We start from the raw sequence: 21,861 nt of genomic DNA, 5'->3' as shown, positions 1-21,861 counted from the left end.
CACATTTTCCCCCCATTTGTCAATCATTTACGTCTGGTAAAGAGAAATGTTCAAAGAAACTGGCACAAAAAAACAAATATTTTTAATGTCCCTATGATCTATCTCCAGGGTGATGCACAGCAGTGTCCTGGAGATTGATCTTTCCATCCCTGGAAATTCCAGGCCAATCCTTGCTTCCTGCTGAATTTCACCGTCTTGGTTTACAAACACTTTGGTAAGCAGCTCTGTGGAATGTTCTGAACCAACCCGAGCTCTCCATGTTGTTGATTTAAATATTTGGTAAAATGAGATTCTCCCTGACAAATATTAAAATTTCAAACTATTGACAGAGAGCCCAGCAAGTGTAACCTGCGGGCCTGTAAATACATTTTTTAAATTACTTTAACAGAGTTACAAAGCCAGAGCTCAGAGTGTGGACAGGGGCAAACCCCTAATCCAGCTCCTTGCCTGCTCCAAAAAACAATTCAAATTGAATCCAATTCATGGTCCCAACAAGAGAGACATACTAGATCCAGGCATCACACCTGGGGCGGCATTCTCCCCTACCCGGCGTGACGGAGGGTCCCGGAGTAGGGGAGTGGCACCAACCACTCAGGGGTCGCGCCTCCCCAAAGGTAGGGAATTCTCCCCACCTTTGGGGGCCAGCCCCGCGCCGGAGCGGTTGCCACCTGAAGACCGGCGCAAAAAACCAGCGCCCCCGGCAGCGGGGATGACCGAAAGGCTTTCGCCGGTCCGCGCATGCGCCGGCAGTGACGTCAGTGGCAGCTGGCCGCTGACGTCACTGCCGGCGCATGCGCGATGTGGGGTTCTCTTCCGCTTCCACCATGGCGGAGGCCGTGGCGGACGCGGAAGAAACTAGTGCAGCCAGGGCACTGGCCCGGACTCTGAGGGGGGGGCCCCGATCGCGGGCCAGGCCACTGTGGGGGCACCCCCCAGGGTTTGATCGCCCCCGCCCCCCCAGGACCCCGGGGGCCTGCTCGCGCCGCTGAGCCCGCCGTTCCAGAGGTGGTTTAAACCTCGGCGCCGGGAGAGGCCTCCGGCGATTCTCCGACCCTGCTGGGGGTCGGAGAATTTCGCCCCTGATCTCCTGTCAAAGACCATCACTGACACCACCTGGCTAAAAAGAGAACTGCAGGCCTAATCGCTGCAGTACAAATGTATCAACGGCACAGACACGTCCTTCAAGAAAGGAAACGAAAGTGAAAGCTAAGGAGTTTGTAGCAATTGCTGTGTCGGGAATACGCTGGCTCATCTGTTTATCTTTTCATTTCACACCTACTCTGGATGTATTGCTCCTGAATAAGTTTTATTCCTCGTCCAGTGAAGGCTCACTGTGCTGGGAAACACTAAGCAGGGGAAGAGCATTTTCTTCTGGCTGTGCAGCTCTGAAGGAAACTCACCTCAGAACTGAGAAAAAACAACAAAAGAACATGGAGGGTTGGCTCCAGAGACCCAGGCAGTTGACAGCAGGTTTGTGAGTCCACACGTCTTTCAATTGGAGAGACTAAATAGTCTGGGTCTGCATTCCTTGGAGTTTAGAATAGTGAGGGGTGACCTTATTCAAACATTAAAGGTCCTGAGGGAGCTTGACAGCATAGAAAGTGAAATGTTTTCACCATAGGGAGAGTCTCGAACAAGATAAAGGGCCGGTCATTTGAAACTGAGGTGAGCAGGAATTTCTTCTTGCAGAGGGTGGTGAATCTCACGGAGGGTGGTGGAAGCTGGATCATTAAAAGTATTTAAATAAAGGTAGATAAATATTTGATAGATCAAGGAACAGAGGGCTATGGTGGGACAGGCTTGAAGGGCCTGGTGGCCTACTCCCGCTTCTAATCCTTATGCTTTTATGAGTGTTGGCCAGTCCGGAGGGGATGAGTGTTGGGGAATCCGGAGGGGTAGTTGGAAGTTCGGGGGGGGGGGGGGGGGGGGGGGGGTTATGTTGGGTCAGGAGGAATTGTCAGGTTGGGGGCTGGTCAGATGTTGCCAGAGGGTAGTCGGGTGGTAGGGGCTAGTGAGGACTGGTCAGGACTGGTCAGAGGGGTTATGTAGTAGGAGATAGTCAGGACTGGTCAGAGGGGTTATGTAGTAGGAGATAGGCAGGACTGGTCAGAGGGGTTATGTAGTAGGAGATAGTCAGGACTGGCCAGAGGGGTTATGTAGTAGGAGATAGGCAGGACTGGTCAGAGGGGTTATGTAGTAGGGGATAGTCAGGACTGGTCAGAGGGGTTATGTAGTAGGAGATAGTCAGGACTGGTCAGAGGGGTTATGTAGTAGGGGATAGTCAGGACTGGTCAGAGGGGTTATGTGGTAGGAGATAGTCAGGACTGGTCAGAGGGGTTATGTAGTAGGAGATAGTCAGGACTGGTCAGAGGGGTTATGTAGTAGGGGATAGTCAGGACTGGTCAGAGGGGTTATGTAGTAGGAGATAGTCAGGACTGGTCAGAGGGGTTATGTAGTAGGAGATAGTCAGGACTGGTCAGAGGGGTTATGTAGTAGGGGATAGTCAGGACTGGTCAGAGGGGTTATGTAGTAGGAGATAGTCAGGACTGGTCAGAGGGGTTATGTAGTAGGAGATAGTCAGGACTGGTCAGAGGGGTTATGTAGTAGGAGATAGTCAGGACTGGTCAGAGGGGTTATGTAGTAGGAGATAGTCAGGACTGGTCAGAGGGGTTATGTAGTAGGAGATAGTCAGGACTGGTCAGAGGGGTTATGTAGTAGGAGATAGTCAGGACTGGTCAGAGGGGTTATGTAGTAGGAGATAGTCAGGACTGGTCAGAGGGGTTATGTAGCAGGAGATAGTCAGGACTGGTCAGAGGGGTTATGTAGCAGGAGATAGTCAGGACTGGTCAGAGGGGTTATGTAGTAGGAGATAGTCAGGACTGGTCAGAGGGGTTATGTAGTAGGAGATAGTCAGGACTGGTCAGAGGGGTTATGTAGCAGGAGATAGTCAGGACTGGTCAGAGGGGTTATGTAGTAGGAGATAGTCAGGACTGGTCAGAGGGGTTATGTAGTAGGGGATAGTCAGGACTGGTCAGAGGGGTTATGTAGTAGGAGATAGTCAGGACTGGTCAGAGGGGTTATGTAGTAGGAGATAGTCAGGACTGGTCAGAGGGGTTATGTAGTAGGGGATAGTCAGGACTGGTCAGAGGGGTTATGTAGTAGGAGATAGTCAGGACTGGTCAGAGGGGTTATGTAGTAGGAGATAGTCAGGACTGGTCAGAGGGGTTATGTAGTAAGAGATAGTCAGGACTGGTCAGAGGGGTTATGTAGTAGGAGATAGTCAGGACTGGTCAGAGGGGTTATGTAGTAGGAGATAGTCAGGACTGGTCAGAGGGGCTATGTAGTAGGAGATAGTCAGGACTGGTCAGAGGGGTTATGTAGTAGGAGATAGTCAGGACTGGTCAGAGGGGTTATGTAGTAGGGGATATTCAGGTCGGGTTGGAATAAATTGAGGTAATATACTGACTTACTAAAATATTTATATTGCCTGTAGATACCATGTCTGACCTGCCAGAGGGGGACCATCTTTCTCCTGAATCAGTAAGTTTGTCTTTTGCAATTGACGTAAATTTTTAATCAACAACTGAATTATTTAAGAGTAAATTACCAAGTTGTTGCCAATGGTTAGTTGTCGGGGAGACTTTTTTTTCAGAGATGAGTTTTGTGATGGAGTTTTGAAAAAGGTTTTGAAAAATTTGCCATGTAAAGCCATCTGGTGACAGTCATCTGTAACTACACTGTGACAGTCGGCATAGGGAATATTCGGAATTCAAAGTCAACAATTCAGCCCTCCAGTCTGCTCTGCCATTCAATCAAATCATGGCTGATCTCCTCCTGGTCTCACATCCACCTCCCTACCTATTCCCCATATCCCGTTAACCCATTTTTAAAATCAGAAATATATCTATCCCCTTCTTAAAACCATTTAATGACTCAAGGATCCACCGCACTATGGAGCAGCGGGTTCCACAGATTCACCAAACTCTGCGAGAAGTAGATTCTCCTCATCTCAGTTTTAAACCTATCACCTCTCAACCTATATCTGTGACCTCTTGTTCTCGATTGCCCCTCAAGGGGTAATAGGGGTGGAGGCTGCCTGCTGTGATTCCTGACCTGCGACCTGGGTCCCCATTGGCGGGCAACTTCTGGGGCAGCCGAGTCTGGATGGGCCCGGCTGCTGATCGAGTGTCCCAGGTGGTGTGGTGCCACCCTGTTCTGCCCGCTGCCCACCGGATGCACCAGGGATTGGGGGGGGGGGGGGGGGGAGTCCAAGATGCTGCAGTGTTCTGGCACCGCCTCTCTCGGGGTGCCCAATAGCCCCCGGGCTACTCCATGGAACGGGGATGTGAATGGAGCTACTCCCTGAGGCTGCATCGCCACCTTCTGCTGCCAGTCCTAGAGGCCCACTCTGGTCTCGTCAGCTGGCACTGCCCTCGCCAGGGGTATGCACCACGGCCCCTATGGGTGCTACAGTGGATGTTGCCCTGGGTGGGCCGCCGGTGGATGGCGGACGGGTAGCATGGCACCCATATGGCCGGTGTCACTCTGCAGAACCAGGGGTCAAGGTGGGTGGTCAATGGGGCGCGCAGCAAGATGGCTGCCTTGCAGGCCGTCGTTATGGCAATCCGTGACTGGACACCGCCCCAGTCTGATGGGGGGGAATACTCTGACCACTCAGCCCTGTTCCCCCCCCCCCCCCCCCCCCCCCCCCCCCACCCCCACCCCTCTCCCGGCTCTGGCAGTCCGACTAGTGTCCAGCCTGGCAGCCCACAGTGGTTCCTCTCTGTGTCCTACCTCCTCTCTCCCTCATCAGCCATGAATCCGGTATCACGATTTTTAACAGCACGAGTGAACCACCCCGTCGGGAACTCGGGCCAGCGGAAGAGGAGAATCGCAGAGGCCCCGGAGAATACCGGGTCAGGCCCGTTAATGATATACAAATGGTGTTTGCTGTACGTGCGTTCCGGTGCGCATTGATGCCGCCGTCGAGGCGACAGAGAATTGTGATTTGGCGGAAAATCAGCAGCTGCTGTGACTTTGCCGTCGGAACCTATTTCCCACCCAATCGTGTTTCCGGATTTCGGCGTCAACCAATGGAGAATCCCACCCTAAATTCTTCAAATAAAACACTTAAGCTTGGCTCTGAATTGCTTCTGTGATTACACTGGAGGGTCTGCCATAATCTGCATGGGAGGAAAGGAAGGTTGGCTGGCAAGCTGTTATATTGTTTAATGTCAGTTAGTTATGACCTATCAGGACTGGCAATCCCCAAGGATGTCCAAACTGGAAAATTAGATTTGCTCTGGTGTTTTGATGTTACTCAAGAACAAGAGGGATGGAATTCCACTTCAGTGGTACCGTGATTTGGATTATGGCGATTTAGCAACCTTCTCTGACTTCAATGGAAGAAAAGTTGGGACAAGGTGAATATGTGCTGACCGATCCACTGCACCAACTGAGAAATAGGAGGAGGCCAAAAGATAGATCCTTGAAGGCTCTAGAGACAATGGTGCAGTAATAGGAAGATGTTATTGTGGGAGATTCTCTTGTGGAGAGAGGTTTGACCAGAGAGCCGGTGGTACTTTAAAGAAGCCGGGAGCTATCCAAGAGTATTGAGCAATTTTGGCGGTGAAGGTCTGGGACTGATAATGTTTGAATAATAATTATCTTTATTCGTGTCACAAGTAGGCTTTACATTAGCACTGCAATGAAGTTACTGTGAAAATCTCCTCATCGCCACACTCCAGCGTCTGATCGGGTACACTGAGGGAGAATTCAGGATGTCCAATTCACCTAACAAGCACGTAGTTCAGGACTTGTGGGAGGAAAGTGCAGCACCCGGAGGAAACCCACGCAGACACAGGGAGAACATACAGACCCTGCACAGACAGTGACCAAGCCGGGAATCGAACCCAGGACCCTGGCGCTGTGAGACAACAGTGCTAACCACTGTGCTACCATTATGTGGATGAATGGCTAAAGCAGCTACAGAGTCAAATAATGATGCAGGATAGAAAGAGGCCATTTGACCCATATACCTGTTCCAGCTCTTTGAAAGAGCGAACCGATTAGTCTCATTCCTCTACCCGTCCTGCATTACTTTATACCTCTATTTATAAACAGTCTTTTTTAAGTCTTTCCAACTTGTCCTACCAATTTCAGAAATTTGTTGTGTATGCACCCATTTGTACGACTCCTGTATCCTCTTTTAAATTGTACCATTCAGCTTATGAAAATGAAAATCGCTTTATCGTCACGAGTAGGCTTCAATGAAGTTACTGTAAAAAGCCCTTAGTCGCCACATTTCGGCGCCCGTCTGGGCAGGCTGGTACGGGAATCGAACCGTGCTGCTGACCTGCTTGGTCTGCTTTAAAAGCCAGCGATTTAGCTGAGTGAGCTAAACCAGCATTGCCTCAGTTTCTTCTAACCAAAATTCACACATCTCTGCATTAATTTCAAGTTACCAATTGTCTGTCCAATTCCCCAACGTTTGCCTATGGCCCCAATATGTTACTATTCTCCACATTGTTTACTACATTTTTGAGTTTGATAGTATCTGCAGACTTTGAAGCTATGCTCTCTATCACAAGTCCGGGTCATTAATATATGTCAACAAAGCAGTGATCCTGATATTGACTCTGGGGAACTCCCAAGACCATCGTGTACTTCCCTTCAATCTGAAAAACAAACATTTCAGCAGTACGCTGCTTTCTGTCTCTCAGAAAATTCATCAAATAATTCAATCAGTTTCAAACATAAGTTGCCTTCACAATACGTGTTGGTTTTTAGTTATTGATCCATATTTTTACCAGTAAACCAGTTAATGTTGTCTTGCAATATTGACCATCTCCAGAAAGAGAGGATCTAACCATCACTTCTTGACATTCAATGGCATTACCATCGCTGAATCCCCCACTATCAGCACCCTGGGGGTTACCATTGACCAGAAAGTGAACTGGACTAGCCATATAAATACTGTGGCAACAAGAGCATGTCAAAGGCTAGGAATCCTACAGCGGGTACATCACCTCATTACTTCCCAAAGCCTGTTGACCATCTACATGGCACCAGTCAGGAGTGTAATGGAACAGTCAACACTTACTTCGATTAATGAAGCTACAAACAACTAAAGAAGCTCAACACCATCCTGGACAAAACAGCCTGCGTGATTGTTATCCCTTCCACAAACATTCAATCCCTCACCACCGACAAACAGTTGGAGCCGTGTGTACCATCTACAAGATGCGCTGCAGGAACTCACCAAAGTTCCTTAGTCAGCACCTTCTAAATCCATGACCATCTAGAACAGGGGTGGGCAAACTTTTCCGTGCAAGGGCCACATTCAGAAATTCACAATTTTAAAGGGCCGCATAGTATATTAAGTAAAATAATTAATATTTTAAATAGCCAAAATAAAAGGTCTTTAAAGAAAAAAAAGCACATTTATTTGAAAAACAAAGTAACTCAGTAAGTAACAGAACAATGTCAATGAGAATGATGCATCTGACTGCAGTCATTTACCAGTTTGTTGAAATCAGGTGTCAAGTTGCTTGTGCTGATCCTTAACACTGACAGAAGCACAGCCTAGCCGAGTCAACGATAAAAACGCGCGTAGTGGGGTGGATGAGTGGAGCTGCCTTATTGGTCGGTTTAGTTGGGTGTGCGACCAATAGGAGTCCAGGTTACAAACAATAATAAGGCTTATTGTTTGTAACCTGGACTCCTATTGGTCGCACACCCAACTAAACCGACCAATAAGGCAGCTCCACTCATCCACCCCACTACGCGCGTTTTTATGAGGCCTGTCAATGAGGTGCCCGGAATCATAACCGGCATTTTTGAAAAGCCGCCGGGGAAAAGCCACTGAAGTAAATGCGCTTATTGAATAAGCGCATTTACTTCAGCGGCTTTTCCCCGGCGGCTTTTCAAAAATGCCGGTTATGATTCCGGGCACCTCATTGGCGGGCCGCATAAAACCTTTGTCGGGCCGCATGCGGCCCGCGGGCCGTAGTTTGCCCACCCCTGATCTAGAAGGACAAGGGCAGCCATTACCTGGGAACACCACCAGCTGGAAGTTCCCTTCCAAGTCACTTACCATCCTGACTTGGAAATATATTGCTGCTCCTGCACTGTCGCAGGGTCACAATCCTGGAACTCCCTCCCTAACAGCACTGTGGGTGCACCTACACCGCAGGGACTGCAGCGGTTCAAGAAGACAACTCACCACCACTTTCTCAAGGACAACTAGTGGTAGGCAATAAATGCTGGCCTAACCAGCGAAGCCCACATCTCGTAAATTAATATTTTGAAAATGTATTACCTCTTTACACCACTGACTATAAGCTGACTGGTCGATATTTTCTAGGTTTGTCCCTTCTTTGAACAGGGAGTAAAATTTGCAGTGTTCCAGTTCTCTGTCACCATTCCAATATCTAAAGAGGATTGAAAGATTGTAGCCAGAGATTCAATCTTCATATCCCTCAGCAGATGAGGATGCATCAAATCCAAAGCAGTTAACTTTCCTACTCTGAGTGCTGCCAAATGCATTCAAATATAAGACAATGAAAATAGGGGGCCATACCCAGGGAGAATAATCAGGGTGCAGTATAAGGTTTACTGACGACAGGGAACAATGCTAAGGGTACAGTTGAGCACCTGGGGAAAGATTGCGGCAAAAGGAGGGCAAAGGCTAGACAATTGCAAGTTTTAAAAGTGGACAAGTTTTAAAAGAACTATTTTTCTCAACAGGGCAAGGGTGACAGCAAAGCAGAGACTGAAGGGGAGAACAACAAATCCATGGAATCTGCCCTGCAGTAAGTACAGAAGTGATGCATATGCAATATTGTCTCTGCTTCAGCAGTACTTCAGTGCAGTGCTTGTACCTGATCGACTAATATTGATGTTTTCTTCCCAAAATAACTTTAATTGTTGGCAAAAGTATTAATTAACCAATGCTAAATCATGATTTTGCTACTTTGTCTAGACAGCTCACTGGTTACAATGGTGGCCCACAGCCAAGCCTCAGAAAAGGAAAACAACGTCAACGACAACTTATTTTTCTATAACACCTTTAATGTAACAAAATTTCCCAAAGCATTTCACGGGAGCATTTTAAAATTAAAAATGACAATGGGCATGATCTACCGGCCATGTTGCGCTCTCACTCAAGCGCAAGGCGGCCGTGAGATCCCGGGAGAGACCTTCCACGGGCTTCCCGACAGCCTTCCTACTTCAAGGGATATATCCAAGTCCAGCGAGCCATCAAAATCAGAATCCCACCTAAAGGAGTTGTGACAAAACTGCGCATGCCTAACTAGATTATAAACCTACTTAGGCGAGCTTACCCGGGATGTACCGGTTGTGGTGATATGATCTGCATACTCGTCTGCCATTGGGCCAGAACGTCGGCTTACCATTGGCCCTGGTCGGTCATGCGCCTCTTTAACGAGGTATAAATGCTCAGACGCCTGACGATCGTCCCTTTCCATTGTAGACGATCGCAGAGCTGTGTTCTAGTCAATTAAAGCCAGACTTTGGTAAATCACTCGCCTTGCGTACAATCGATGGTACATCACCGGTTTCCCAGTGAGGCCACAACCAGGCAACGTTCAGTATTAATCCACACAAACGTGAACCAGGCGGAATGGCGCACAGGGGGTCTCCCATGCCATTGGAGGCCCGTGGGTGGCTCGGGATAGTGCAGGGTGTCCCGCTGGCCCTCCCTCTGGAACGTGGGCACCTTGGCACTGCCACTCTGACACTGGCAAGGTGCCTGGCTGGCACTGCTGAGCTGGCAGGAGCACTGCCAGGGTGGCAGTGCAAGGGTGCCCAGATGCCAAGGGTCAGGGCCTAAGGGGAGCCATGCCCATGAAAGGAGGGTGGAGGTGGGGTATGACGTGTGGGGAGGTACAGGCCAGGTAGGTAGGAGTGTCTGGGAGGTTGGGGGGATGATGTGTGGGGGTTCTGGAGGAAAGTGCCAGTAAAAGAACCTGGGGGGTCGTGAAGAGAGGGCCCCCCAGGGGCCCCATAGTGGGGTGTCCTCACTGGTGATAGTGTGGGGTAATGCCTATGTGCATCGGGGGTGACATTGCCCAAGGGTAGGGGGACGCATAAGCTCTCTTGGAGATTGCTGCACCCTTCCAAAATGGCAGCCCAATCTCTGAGTTCAGCTCCCCAGTGCTGAAAAAGATTCTAAGTGTGGGCTAAACTGGGGAGAAACTCCATAGGGCCCAAAAAAGTGACTAAGTGTTATTGAATAGTGGCGGGGAACTCGCCGGCAGAGACACAAATGAACTTAGAAACATTCCTGTTAGATTCTGCCCAATGACTCACGTAAGGAGATATTGCCGCATGTTTTTCGGTGGCGAAGACGGCCCGCCAATGGGATCTACTGGTCCCATTGACAGTGCACCTCATCACCGGGAAACCCAGCCACCGGTCTGAACAGCCAGTAAATCCCACCCATTAGGTCAAAGGTCCAATTTCAAGGACTGTGCTAAAGAAAGGCAGTGAGGTACAGATACAGAAAGGTATAGAGAGGTGTTTCTCGGATAGACTTTTCATTCTCAATCAACTGGAAGTGCATATGTGGATGTGTGGTGATGACAAGACCTCGCTCAATTGTGATTCTCCAAATAGTTGAATAGTTTACCATCCTTCACTTTAATGGTTCATGCATGAATAATAATCACTTGGGCAAGAGAGCATGAGACACTCATTATACAGGAACGGTACTCGATCAATGTGGCATTTGAAATGATTGAAAATTCATAATGATCTTGTTTGAAAGGAAAAGTTTACTTTTTAGAACATTTTATTTAGAACATAGAACATACAGTGCAGAAGGAGGCCATTCGGCCCATCGAGTCTGCACGGGCCCACTTAAGCCTTCACTTCCACCCTATCCCCATAACCCAATAACCCCTCCTAACCTTTTTTTTGGACACTAAGGACAATTTGGCATGGCCAATCCACCTAACCTGCACGTCTTTAGACTGTGGGAGGAAACCGGAGCACCCGGAGGAAACTCACGCAGACACGGTGAGAGTGTGCAGACTCCGCACAGACAGTGACCCAGCGGGGAATCGAACCTGGGACCCTGGCGCTGTGAAGCCACAGTGCTACCGTGCCGCGGGGCGTCACGGTTCTTCCAAAAGGGAACAAAGTCCCTTAGCGAGCGCATTTAGCCGCGTGTTTCTCAATGCTCGCAGTGCCAAGAAACAGATGGCTATTCAACGCGACACGCGTTGTATAAGGGGCCTGAATGGGGAATGCACGGCCGACGCCCCACGTAGCCCTATAGTCCTATTTTGTACAGTAGAGAGCTCCACTCGCCAGAACATCCCAGTGCAGCAAGGCCCCCAAAGCGATCCCGACCTCCCTCAGCCTGAATGCACTATGGGAGGATCCCCCCACCCCCCCCCCCCCCCCCCCCCCCAACCCCCCAGACACCCCCAACAACCTCACAGGGCACCCCGGCCCCATCGCACCTTGGCAGTGCCCATGCCAGCTGGCGGTGTTAGTACACAACCCTGCCACACGGGCATGCAACTGAGGGCCTCTGATCCCCTGGGAGGCCCCCCCCCCCCTCACGAGTGTCGTTCCACCTCGCTCAAATGTACAGATTTGCCAAGTGATCCCGTCCTCAATGTGCGGGATTTACAGCGCAACACGTTGGATCTCATGAGGCATTGTGAGCCAGGTAGATCCCGGGAGCGGGGCCTCCCAGTTTTCATCGGCCATGTTGCGCTGCGGCGAGCTGCTTTCCCGGCACAACATGGTAATTTGATCGTGCCCTTTGTCTCAAGCCTGTCAAGGTTGTGAAGATTTGTGATCCAATATTTTCCACGACTCCGCAAGTGACTATTATTCTTGTTAACTATAGTTCTATAACACTAAAAAATATCTAGCACCTCATGAAATATCCATTTTTCACATGTAAAGTTAGATGGTAGATAATGGCAGCCTACTTCAACAAAAATGCACCACAGACAAGTGCAATCCTATCTTCCCTCACTGTGACTGAGCTATGTGAGAAATTAGATGAACCCCAAAGATATGCAGGTTTAGGGTGTCTATGGAAGGGATTAAGGTGGTGGGAGGAGGAGCTGGGGGTTGCGCTTGAAGAGGGTCTGTGGTGTGAGGTGCTGCGGATGGTGAATGCCTCAACTTTGTGTGTGAGGTTGGGGCTGATACAGCTGAAGGTAGTATACAGGGCGCACCTCACTAAATCAAGGATGAGTCGGCTGTTCAAGGGGGTGGTGGATTTCTGTAAGTGTTGTGGAGGGGGCCCGCGAACCATGTCCATATGTTTTGGTCCTGCCCGAAGCTGGAGAGGTTTTGTAGGAAATCTCCCATCTTTACCTGGCATTGGAGGAAGTCCAAAGAACTTTGATCCCGGGTATGGAGTGATTTTCTTATGAGGAGAGGAGGTTGAGTAGGTTGGGTCTGTACTCATTGGAGTTTAGAAGAATGAGAGGTGACCTTATTGAGACATAGAACATAGAACATAGAACAGTACAGCACAGAACAGGCCCTTCGGCCCTCGATGTTGTGCCGAACAATGATCACCCCACTTAAACCCACGTAACCCGTATACCCGTAACCCAACAATCCCCCCATTAACCTTACACTACGGGCAATTTAGCATGGCCAATCCACCTAACCCGCACATCTTTGGACTGTGGGAGGAAACCGGAGCACCCGGAGGAAACCCACGCGCACACGGGGAGGACGTGCAGACTCCACACAGACAGTGACCCAGCCGGGAATCGAACCTGGGACCCTGGAGCTGTGAAGCATTGATGCTAACCACCATGCTACCGTGAGACCCCATATAGGGTGGGATTCTCCCAACGGGAGTCTAAGTGCCGACGCCGAAGTAAAAACTGGAGTGTTTTACTCCGGCGTCAGTGCCTGTTCCCAGACCCCGATTCCCCCCCTCTGTGGGGCTAGCAGGGGTATTGCGCGATTTACAGGGGCGGGGCCTTGGCGTGGCATCAGAGACCCGGCGCCAACTAGCGCATGCGCAGTAACCTCGCGGAGTGCTCCGGCCCCTCACCAACGTGGCGCCGGGGTTCTGGAGCCGGCCGTGCAAGGAAGTAGGTCCGGTGGGGGGGGGGGGGGGGGGTAGGGGGAGAGGCCGCGCAAGGAAGTAGGCCCGGGGGGGGGGGGGGGGGGGTTGGTGGAGGGGGAGAGGCCGGCCCGCTGATCGGTAAGCCCCGATCACTGGCCAGACCCCATCGGAGGCCCCCCCTGGGAACGGAGCCCCCCCCCCCTCCTCAGGCCGCCCCCCCAAGCCTTCGCGACGAGTACCCGCCGGCAGCGACCAGGTGTGGACAGCACCGGCGGGACTAGGCCGTTTACGCGCGGCCGCTCGGCCCATCCAGGCCGGAGAATCGTCGCTCGCCGTTTGCAGCGATTCGCCGAGCGGCCCAACACGATTCACGCAGCGCTGGTTTCGGGGGGTGAGAGAACCGCGTGCGGGTGTCGGGGCGGCGTGGCGCAATTCATGTGGCGCTCCGGCGATTCTCCCACCCGGCCGGGGGGGGAGGAGAATACCGCCCATAGGATTTTCAGGGGGCTTGACAGGCTAGATTCTGAGAGGTTTTTTTTTCTCACTTGTGGGAGAGTCTAGAATCAGAGGTCATAATCTCAGGGTAAGGGGTCACCCACTTAAAACAGAGATGAGGAGGAATTTCTTCTCTCTGGGGTGTTGAATCTGTGGAGTTGTTTACCACCGAGAGCTGTAGAGGCTGGGTCATTAAATATGTTCAAGGCTGAGATGGACAGATTTTTGATCAGTGGGAGAATCAAGGGTTATGGGGATAAGGCAGGAAAGTGAAGTTGAAGATGATCTCATCAGATTAGTCATGATCTCATTGAATAGTGGATCAGACTCAATGGGCCGAATGGCCGACTTCTGCTCCTACATCTTCTGGTTGAAGTGCTCTCTGAATGGTCCAGCAAGTCACTCAGTTGAACAATTAGGGAGGGGCAATAAATGCTGGCCCAGCCAGCGATGCTCACATCCCATCAATGAATTTTAAAAAGTCTTCACACAATGTTTCTTAGAAGTTCCTCGATGAAGAATCAATTGATACATTTAAAAGGCAGATTGGGATTTATGTAGCGTTCAAAGAAATGAAAATTGTATCATGGGAAGTTAATTTATTATCGCCTGTTTAACAACATTGCCCAAGAAGGTGACTCTTAGTTAAAATTAAAACAAGAACAAATCTATGTGTACTCCTCACATGGCATAATGTTAAGTACACCACCTGGTAGTGAGCCATATAGGTCAGTGGGATTCTGGATTTCATCTTTAATTTAGCTCATCCAGTGCTGCGGTGCATTAGTCTCTGTCCCTTGGCTAAAATGCGTGGAACCAGAGGAAATGGGCGAGGTACTAGATGAGTGGTGCCAAGAGTGGTTGCCCTCAGGTTTCCCTCCCCAGCACCTCCCCCTGCTCCCCCCCACTGTCCCATGGCTGGCCCACACCTGCGGAGGGACCCCTACCACTAGCCGAGGTTTCATCACCCCCCCCCCCTCCCCCCACCACCACCCCGCCAAGCACTGAGGTGGCAAGCCCAGAACCCCTGGGCTCTTTCCCTGTGAGAAAAGATGGCTACTCACCTCCTCGGCTCCCCACAGAAGCTCTCCCGCCAGGTTCACATTTTAAAAAGGAGTACTTATCGGCGCCAGTGTGACCACTTGCTGGGGAGGGCACTGAATAACGGGAGGCCGTTGGCTGTGGGGTGGCTCTTGTTAATTGTATGGAAATAGGGCTTATGTAGGGATACGGTGAGATCCCGATTTCACCGAGAGGAGCGAGCCGGTTACATTGCAAACTGTTTGGCGCCTGGCACGGTTCTCGTTTTCGGCCTCTCCCGCTATTCACCGGCCTCGTTTCATTCGAGCGAGAATGCAACAAGGCCGGAGAATCACACCCATTATCTAGCTCTGACCTAAAGCATAGATTGCAGTGTAAGATTGCTTCTAATAGCTACGTAAATGCTTACGGGAGAAAATTGGAAATTGATAAACAATTATAGTGTGAATAAAAGTGTTCTTCACAAAGCCAGTCCATGTGCATAACTTACTGTCTCAATACTATTTGTTTTTCTTGGTGTAGGTGCGTGTGTAGTAAGCCTAGCCTGGCCAGGAATGACGAAGTGAACATTTCCTACCTCAGTGAGTTTGAAAACGCTTGCACAATTGACAGCAGCAAGCCCAGCGACGAAGGAAATGAAACCAATGAAGAATGTCTAATCCTGGATGGATTCATTGCAGCAAGCTCTGGTCACAGTATTCCCAGGAATCCCACTCGAAGCAGTAACACCAATTGTGATCCCAGTGACCCTGTGTTAATCGACGTAAAGAGTCCAAATGGAACCTTAGATACCTGTCACAGTAGTTCTGGTGAGGTTGAGTCAGATGACCTGGACATGCCCAATCCTCAAACCTCAACCTCTGGGCAGACAAATAGTTCTGATTCTATTCTGTTTGCTGAGGCTGGTAATCCAAGAACAGAAGACTATTTAATATTCAGCTCGAAAAGCTATGGGAATTCCAGTGCCAGTAGTAGTACTGATTCCTCTAGTATGTTTCATGACAGAAACATTACCGAAAGCTCTGGGATTGGTTCAAGACTTATTTCATGGTCTGATACGACTGGGTCTGTCTGTAACCCACAGTCTGATGAAAACTTTGAAAGCTACGAAGCTGACGATACCGTTGAACCCAGCAAATTTAAACGGCGATCATTGTAAGTAGATTTTTGATCAGTCATCTGTTTATTGCTTGGTTACTTCTTTCTGCTCGTGACAAGACCATTCATTCACCCGTCTCTGTTTCCCAGTTGTGATCTGTTGTGGAATTGAGGTGGGTAAGGAGGAGGGGCTGCACACTCCACGCTTGTTCCTCCAAATTCAACTTGGAAACAGAATTTAGCTGTAGCAGTAGGCCTGTGGTATTGTTCCCAAGCAAAGTGGATATTATCGTTAAAATTACAGGCTCCAGGACCGTGGTACACCACAGTGGGAGGGGATATTTGAGTCAAGTTTGTGTCTATCCATCTGCTTCTTCCACAGATTGAGTGTTTGTCTCTCATGAGCAGATATTGTCTTTCCTTTCAATTTCTTATTTTGCCCCTTCAGGTCCCCCTGTGTTTCTTCATTATGTTTATGCCTTTTTCTTTCTCTCTCCACCATCCCACCTACCTGGATTCTGTGTGCACATCTTACATAGGGTTACATAGAATATAGTGCACAAAAACGGGCCAATTGGCCCACCCAATCCATACCAGTGTTTGCGCTCCACTAGAGTCTCCTCCCATTTTTTTCTCATCTAAATCTTTCATCATAACCCTGAATGCTCTTGTCCTTCTCTTCTCCTGCTAATGCCTATCCAATTTCTCCTTGCATCTAATGAGCTTAAATGAGCGCAGGAGTAAGATTGTTTACAATTTCATTCAAAATCCACAGGAATACCAGAGGTCAAAATCTGGTCCCAGCACTTGATACAATCAACAGTAAACTATAATTAAGTGAATCAACCTGGATATTTTGTCAACTGCAAGGGCTTCCATCCCAAAAATGTTTAGCCAGTGTGCAAGCACAAGATAAGATTTATGATTGAATATTGTGTGATCTGGCTCATGGGGATCTCCCCAAGTGTTCTCAGTTCTCCTCTGCAATGGGCAAGGGCCTCTGAGTGACTTAACGTGTTCATCTGATGGTTGCAATGCAATCGGTGAGGGAGACTTTTAAGGAGAGGCGTGAAATCACATAAATGTCAAGCTGAGTGGCAGTGGTGGATGCACAGAGGGGGATTATACAGAAAAAGAATAATTGGTACATTTGCAAGGAGAAAGGGTTATGTGATGTGATGGAGTAGGCTTGACAAGGCAAAGTGAGGGGAGGAGTGGGGTGATGCACACAACAGGAAACCGTATTCAGCTTTCCGGGCCTATTTAGGTTATTGAAGCGTTTGCCGTAATAAACCTAGAAGCATGGCTCAGTGCTCTTGCTGCTGACTGTCATGTTCTGTAGACTGGCCGATTTGAAAAATGAACCACAGAACATCTAGGTTAAAAAATTTATTGTGAAACAACTGCGTGGTAAAGATAACAAGGGTAATTAAGATAAACGACAAACACTAACTAACTACTAAAGAGCGACTGCAAAATGCGTCTATCCTCCAACACGACTTACTCCCCAGACACAGGGCCATGTAGTGGGTTTACACTGCCACCTAGTGGTCAGAGGTTGTGTATAATATTATGTCCAGAATTGCTTCATGCATATCATCACACTGACCCCCTTGGACACATCCAGCCACACCTTCTTTGTGGCAGCAGCCAACTTCTTCCTCTCAACTGAAGACGATTGGCTTAAATAGCATGGCCCATTGCTTTGTTTGTCTCTGTGCAGTTGCTGCCTGACCATTTGAGTGTTTCCAGCATTTTCTGGTTTTAGTTCCATGCATTATTCACTTCGTATTTGTTTTCATCAATTTATTTATTGACACCAGCAATGTACTGAATGTGAGTTTATAGTTACAGGAGGTCCTTTGATGAGATACAGAGAATTGGAAAGGGATCCTTTGGTTCCGTTTACGAAGTAAAACACAAAATTGACAACCACACATATGCTGTCAAATGTGTGCAAATGACTAAGTAAGTTTGCTTCTTCTGATTCGGAAAGATTACATTATTCTATTCATGTGGGTTTGTTTTCTTACTGCATAAACGGCTGGAACAGGACAGAGTAGAGAGCTTTATTTAGCATTGTACACAAGGTAGATGCAGACCGAACAATGAATGGTCTCCCACATTGTGTCATGGGACAGTCTGTTTACGCACATATGACAGATAATCGTGCCCACTCCTGTGCGCACTTTGGGTGTATCAAGGGCAATTAGGGATGGGCATCCCATACGTGAATTTTTTAAAAACCTAACAGTAACAAAATTCATGTCGTTTGACTTCCCATTGTCAAAATTACAAAAGCAACCACTCTGAAAATGTTACAGTTCCATGAGAAACTGGGCAGCTGTCCACCCTAACCAAATCATCTGTAGGATCAAAATCCAGGAACTCCCTAATTAACAGAACTGTTAGGGCACCTTCACCACGTGGACTGTGATGATTTAAGAAGAAGGTTCACCAATACCGTCTCCAGGGCACCCGAGGAGGGGCAATAAATGCCAGGCTCGCCAATAACACTCACATCTCAAGCATAAATTGGCACCAGTCCAAAGATGTGCAGGTTAGGTGATTGGCCACGCACAAATTGCCCCTTGGTATCCAAACGTTAGATGGAGTCACGGATATAGGGCGGGGGTGGGTGTGTGGTGGTATTGGGCCTGGGTAGGTTGCTCTTGGAGGGTCGGTGCAGACTCAATGGGCCGATTGGCCTCATTCTGTACTGTCGAGATTCTATGATAAATTAAACAAAAATTGAAGTTTGTTAAGATGGCAGAATGCCATCATATTTACGGTTTTACCATCAGCACTGGGCGTCATTGCTGTGGCTCAGTTGGTCACACACTTGCTTCTGAGCCACACATTCATTAGTGGTTAGAATATGATGTTAATAGAGATGGGCTGGATTTTACACTCCACCACCAGTAGATTTGTAGGTGGGGGAGGTACATAAAATCCAGTGGGCAGCCTGCACACTATTTACCTGGCCACCCATGCCCCAATCACAATTTTACCAGTGGCGGGGTTGATACCGGGCAACTTGTCCATCAGTGTGCCAATTGAGGCCTTTACGAGGACAGCTAATGCCCAATTAAGGAGCCCATTCCACTGCCAATCCGATTTAACTGGCAGTCGATGAAGCGCACATCAAGCACCCACCCAGCAGGTTTCCAAACATTTACAAAGTTGCAATCCAGTGCTGAATGCCCCTAAAGTTCAGAGTACAGTACCAGCACCGTTCACTGGTCCCGGTGGAGCCTGTGGTACAGGAAAGCTGCCGACCTTGGATTGAACAGAAGTCCTTTGAGGCTGGACTTCATGTCCCTGAGGAGAGTTGGTAGTATGATGGTATTGTCACTGGACGAGTAATCCGGAGAACAGGTTAATGCCCTGAGAACCCAGATTCGAATCTCACCACAGCAATGGTGGAATTTGAATTCAATAAAAAATCTGGATTCATGCATAGGGCGTAAAATCCGGTCTCGGGTTTGAACATGTACCAGTTAACTGATGGCTGACAGTTAACTGCCATGCTTAATTTAAATTCAAACCAGACACTGATTGGTCAAGACAATTCCCTGGCGAATGAATCAGAAAATGGTTATCACCTATTTTCTTCTGTTGAAACAGGCACAATGTGTGTCCATGTTTATTCTGCCTGCAAATAACAGGACCCTGTGTATTTATCTATGTAGCTTCTGCATGCATGGGTGCGCCACACTACAAGCCCGACTAATAATCTTAAAATGATTGCCAGTGTAATTCTTCGCATACTTAGAGAAATCGCTGGGACCAGCAATGCCAGGCAGCCAACAAGCTTGTTGCCCTGGTCAAGGGCAGCACCCGCCTATAGGCAGGACTCTTCAACCAGAGCAGCACAACGAAGACAGATGCATGCAGTTGAATTGCATCGCTGCGCCGCAGGCTGCCCCCAGCTACTCACTGTCCAGGTGAATGATCACCCACTTATAATGGAACTGGACCCAGCGGCTGCAGTCTCAGTGATAGGATGGAAGACATTCCTAAAGATCAGGATGGGAATCCAGCATTTGGACTTGAGGGATAACAAGACAAGATTTGCAACGTACAAGAGGGAACCACGCGGCATCGCGGGTACAACAATGACTCCAGTTTCCTATGGACAGCAGTCTGTCAGGTCGCCCTTGATAATCGTACGGGGCCCTAGCCTAAGTCTGCTGGACCCTGATTGGTTGCATTTGGACTCATAATGAATTTTCAGGACAGGCACTGGGAGATTATACAAAGTCCTGGTGAGGTACCCGGAAGTTTTCCAGGAGGGCCTGGGTAAGATCAATGGTGCCATAGCTAATATTCATATAGACCCTGTGGCCCAACCCAAGTACATTAGGGCCCACCATGTCCCTATGCATTGCTGCCAAAGGTGGAAGCTGAGCTTAGCTGCTTGGAAAGCCGAGGAATCACCTGGCCACTATAATTTCTCGATTGGGCAGCGCCTGCAGTCCAGTTACTGAAACCAGGTAAAACCATCCGCCTGTGGGGGGATAACAAGCTAACTGTGAACGAGGCCTCTCGTTTAGACAGATACACAATGCCACAAATAGAGAACCTCTATGCAAAGGAGGACACTTCTCAACTCGACATGAGCCAACTGGAGCTAAACGCAGCTTCCAGAAAATTTGTGACCATTAATACCCACAGAGGCCTCTACGAATATACAGAGTTGCCATTTGGGGTGTCATCAGCTTGCGCTATTTTCCAGAGAGTCATGGAGAATATACTCCAAGGACTACCACGAGTGGTGGTGTACTTAGATGGCGTCCTGGTCACTGGAGCCACTGAAAAGGAACACCTGAGCAACTTGGAGAAGGTCCTCCACCAGTTTTCCAAGAGAGACATCTTCCTTAAGAGAAGAAAATGTGTTTTTTACACATAGGAGGTCACAAACATCGGGTAACATATTGATGCAAGACTGCCTGCACCCAGTAGAAGAGAAGGTGTAAGCAATCAAACAAGCCCACATGCTTGAGAACATGACTGAATTGTGGTTGTTCTTAGGACTCATGAATTATTGCAGGAAATTTATTCCTGACTTGGTGACCATACTTGCACTGCTGCATGCGCCATTGAAAAAACACCAGGAATTGGTGTGGAGAGCGCCTCAAGAAGCCTTCACCAAGGTGAAGCAACGACTGATGTTATCAAAGTTGTTCATCTCCTACGACCCCTCAAAGCCCCTTTTGGTCCCTTTTGATGCCTCCCCATATGGAATCAAGGAGGTGTTATCCCACTACATGGATGGCAGGACGCAGAGACCAATAGCCTACGCATCGTGGACTTTGATGGCTGTGGAGCACAACTATGCTCAGATTGAGAAAGAAGGGCGGCCGTCATTTTTGAAGTGAAGATACTCCACCAGTGTGTGTATGGACATCATTTCACCGTCATAACGGACTACAAGCCATTCCTCGGATTGTTTAAGGAAGACAAGGCAATTCCACCAATAGCATATCCCAGGACAGAGCTTTGGACAGAACTTAAAGATCTACTGATTGGGCACAAGGGGGTGTTAAAGATGAAAATGCTAGCAAGGAGCCATGTATGGTGGCCAGGCCTGGATGGCAACACCAAACGCCTGACCCGGCAACATCAGTAGCTCTGGCCAGTTACACCCCTCGAGCCAGGGGAATGACGGGTCGGCCTTGGGTGCACCTGCATGTAGATTTTGCCGGACCTTTTCAAGGCTCAATGTATTGCTGATAGTGAAAACCATTCCAAATGGCTAGACATCCATTGAATGCCACCCACCACTTCACCATTGAGAAGCTATGGCTCTCATTCAGTATCCATGTTATCCCAGAGGTATTAGTCATGGACAATTGTACCCCATTCACTAGCGAGGAGTTGGCACGCTTCATGAAGACAAACGGGTGAAGCACATCCCGGACAGCCCCATATCAGTCTTCCTCAAATGGTTTGGCCAAACGGGCAGTGCAGACTTTCAAGAGGGCTTGAGGAAACAGACCATGGGATCTGTGGCGATGAGGCTGGCGCATTTTTTGTACATCTACCGTGCCATACCACATGGTACAGCGAGCGGCACCTGCAGAACTGCTGATGGGCCAGACGCTTAGAATCCACCTCAGCCTAACGCTCACCAATATTAGTGGGAAACT

At 48.9% G+C, this 21,861-nt stretch overlaps 1 protein-coding gene across 1 annotated transcript in view; it reads left to right on the top strand.

The window, feature by feature from the left end:
• Positions 1–1,225: 1,225 nt before the first annotated feature.
• LOC119972333 (interferon-induced, double-stranded RNA-activated protein kinase-like) overlaps positions 1,226–21,861 on the top strand; it is a 40,581-nt gene continuing 19,945 nt past the window's right edge. The window contains exons 1-5 of the mRNA XM_038808860.1: positions 1,226–1,470; positions 3,494–3,540; positions 8,749–8,813; positions 15,134–15,766; positions 17,564–17,677. Coding sequence (XP_038664788.1) covers positions 1,431–1,470; positions 3,494–3,540; positions 8,749–8,813; positions 15,134–15,766; positions 17,564–17,677 — 899 coding nt within the window. The 5' untranslated portion in view covers positions 1,226–1,430. The remainder of the gene's footprint in view (positions 1,471–3,493; positions 3,541–8,748; positions 8,814–15,133; positions 15,767–17,563; positions 17,678–21,861) is intronic.

Source organism: Scyliorhinus canicula, chromosome 10 (genome assembly GCF_902713615.1).
Source record: "Scyliorhinus canicula chromosome 10, sScyCan1.1, whole genome shotgun sequence".
NCBI classification, from domain to species: Eukaryota; Metazoa; Chordata; class Chondrichthyes; order Carcharhiniformes; family Scyliorhinidae; genus Scyliorhinus; species Scyliorhinus canicula.
The sequence above is the reverse complement of the archived record's forward strand: the minus strand, read 5'-3'. Positions and strand labels throughout refer to the sequence as shown.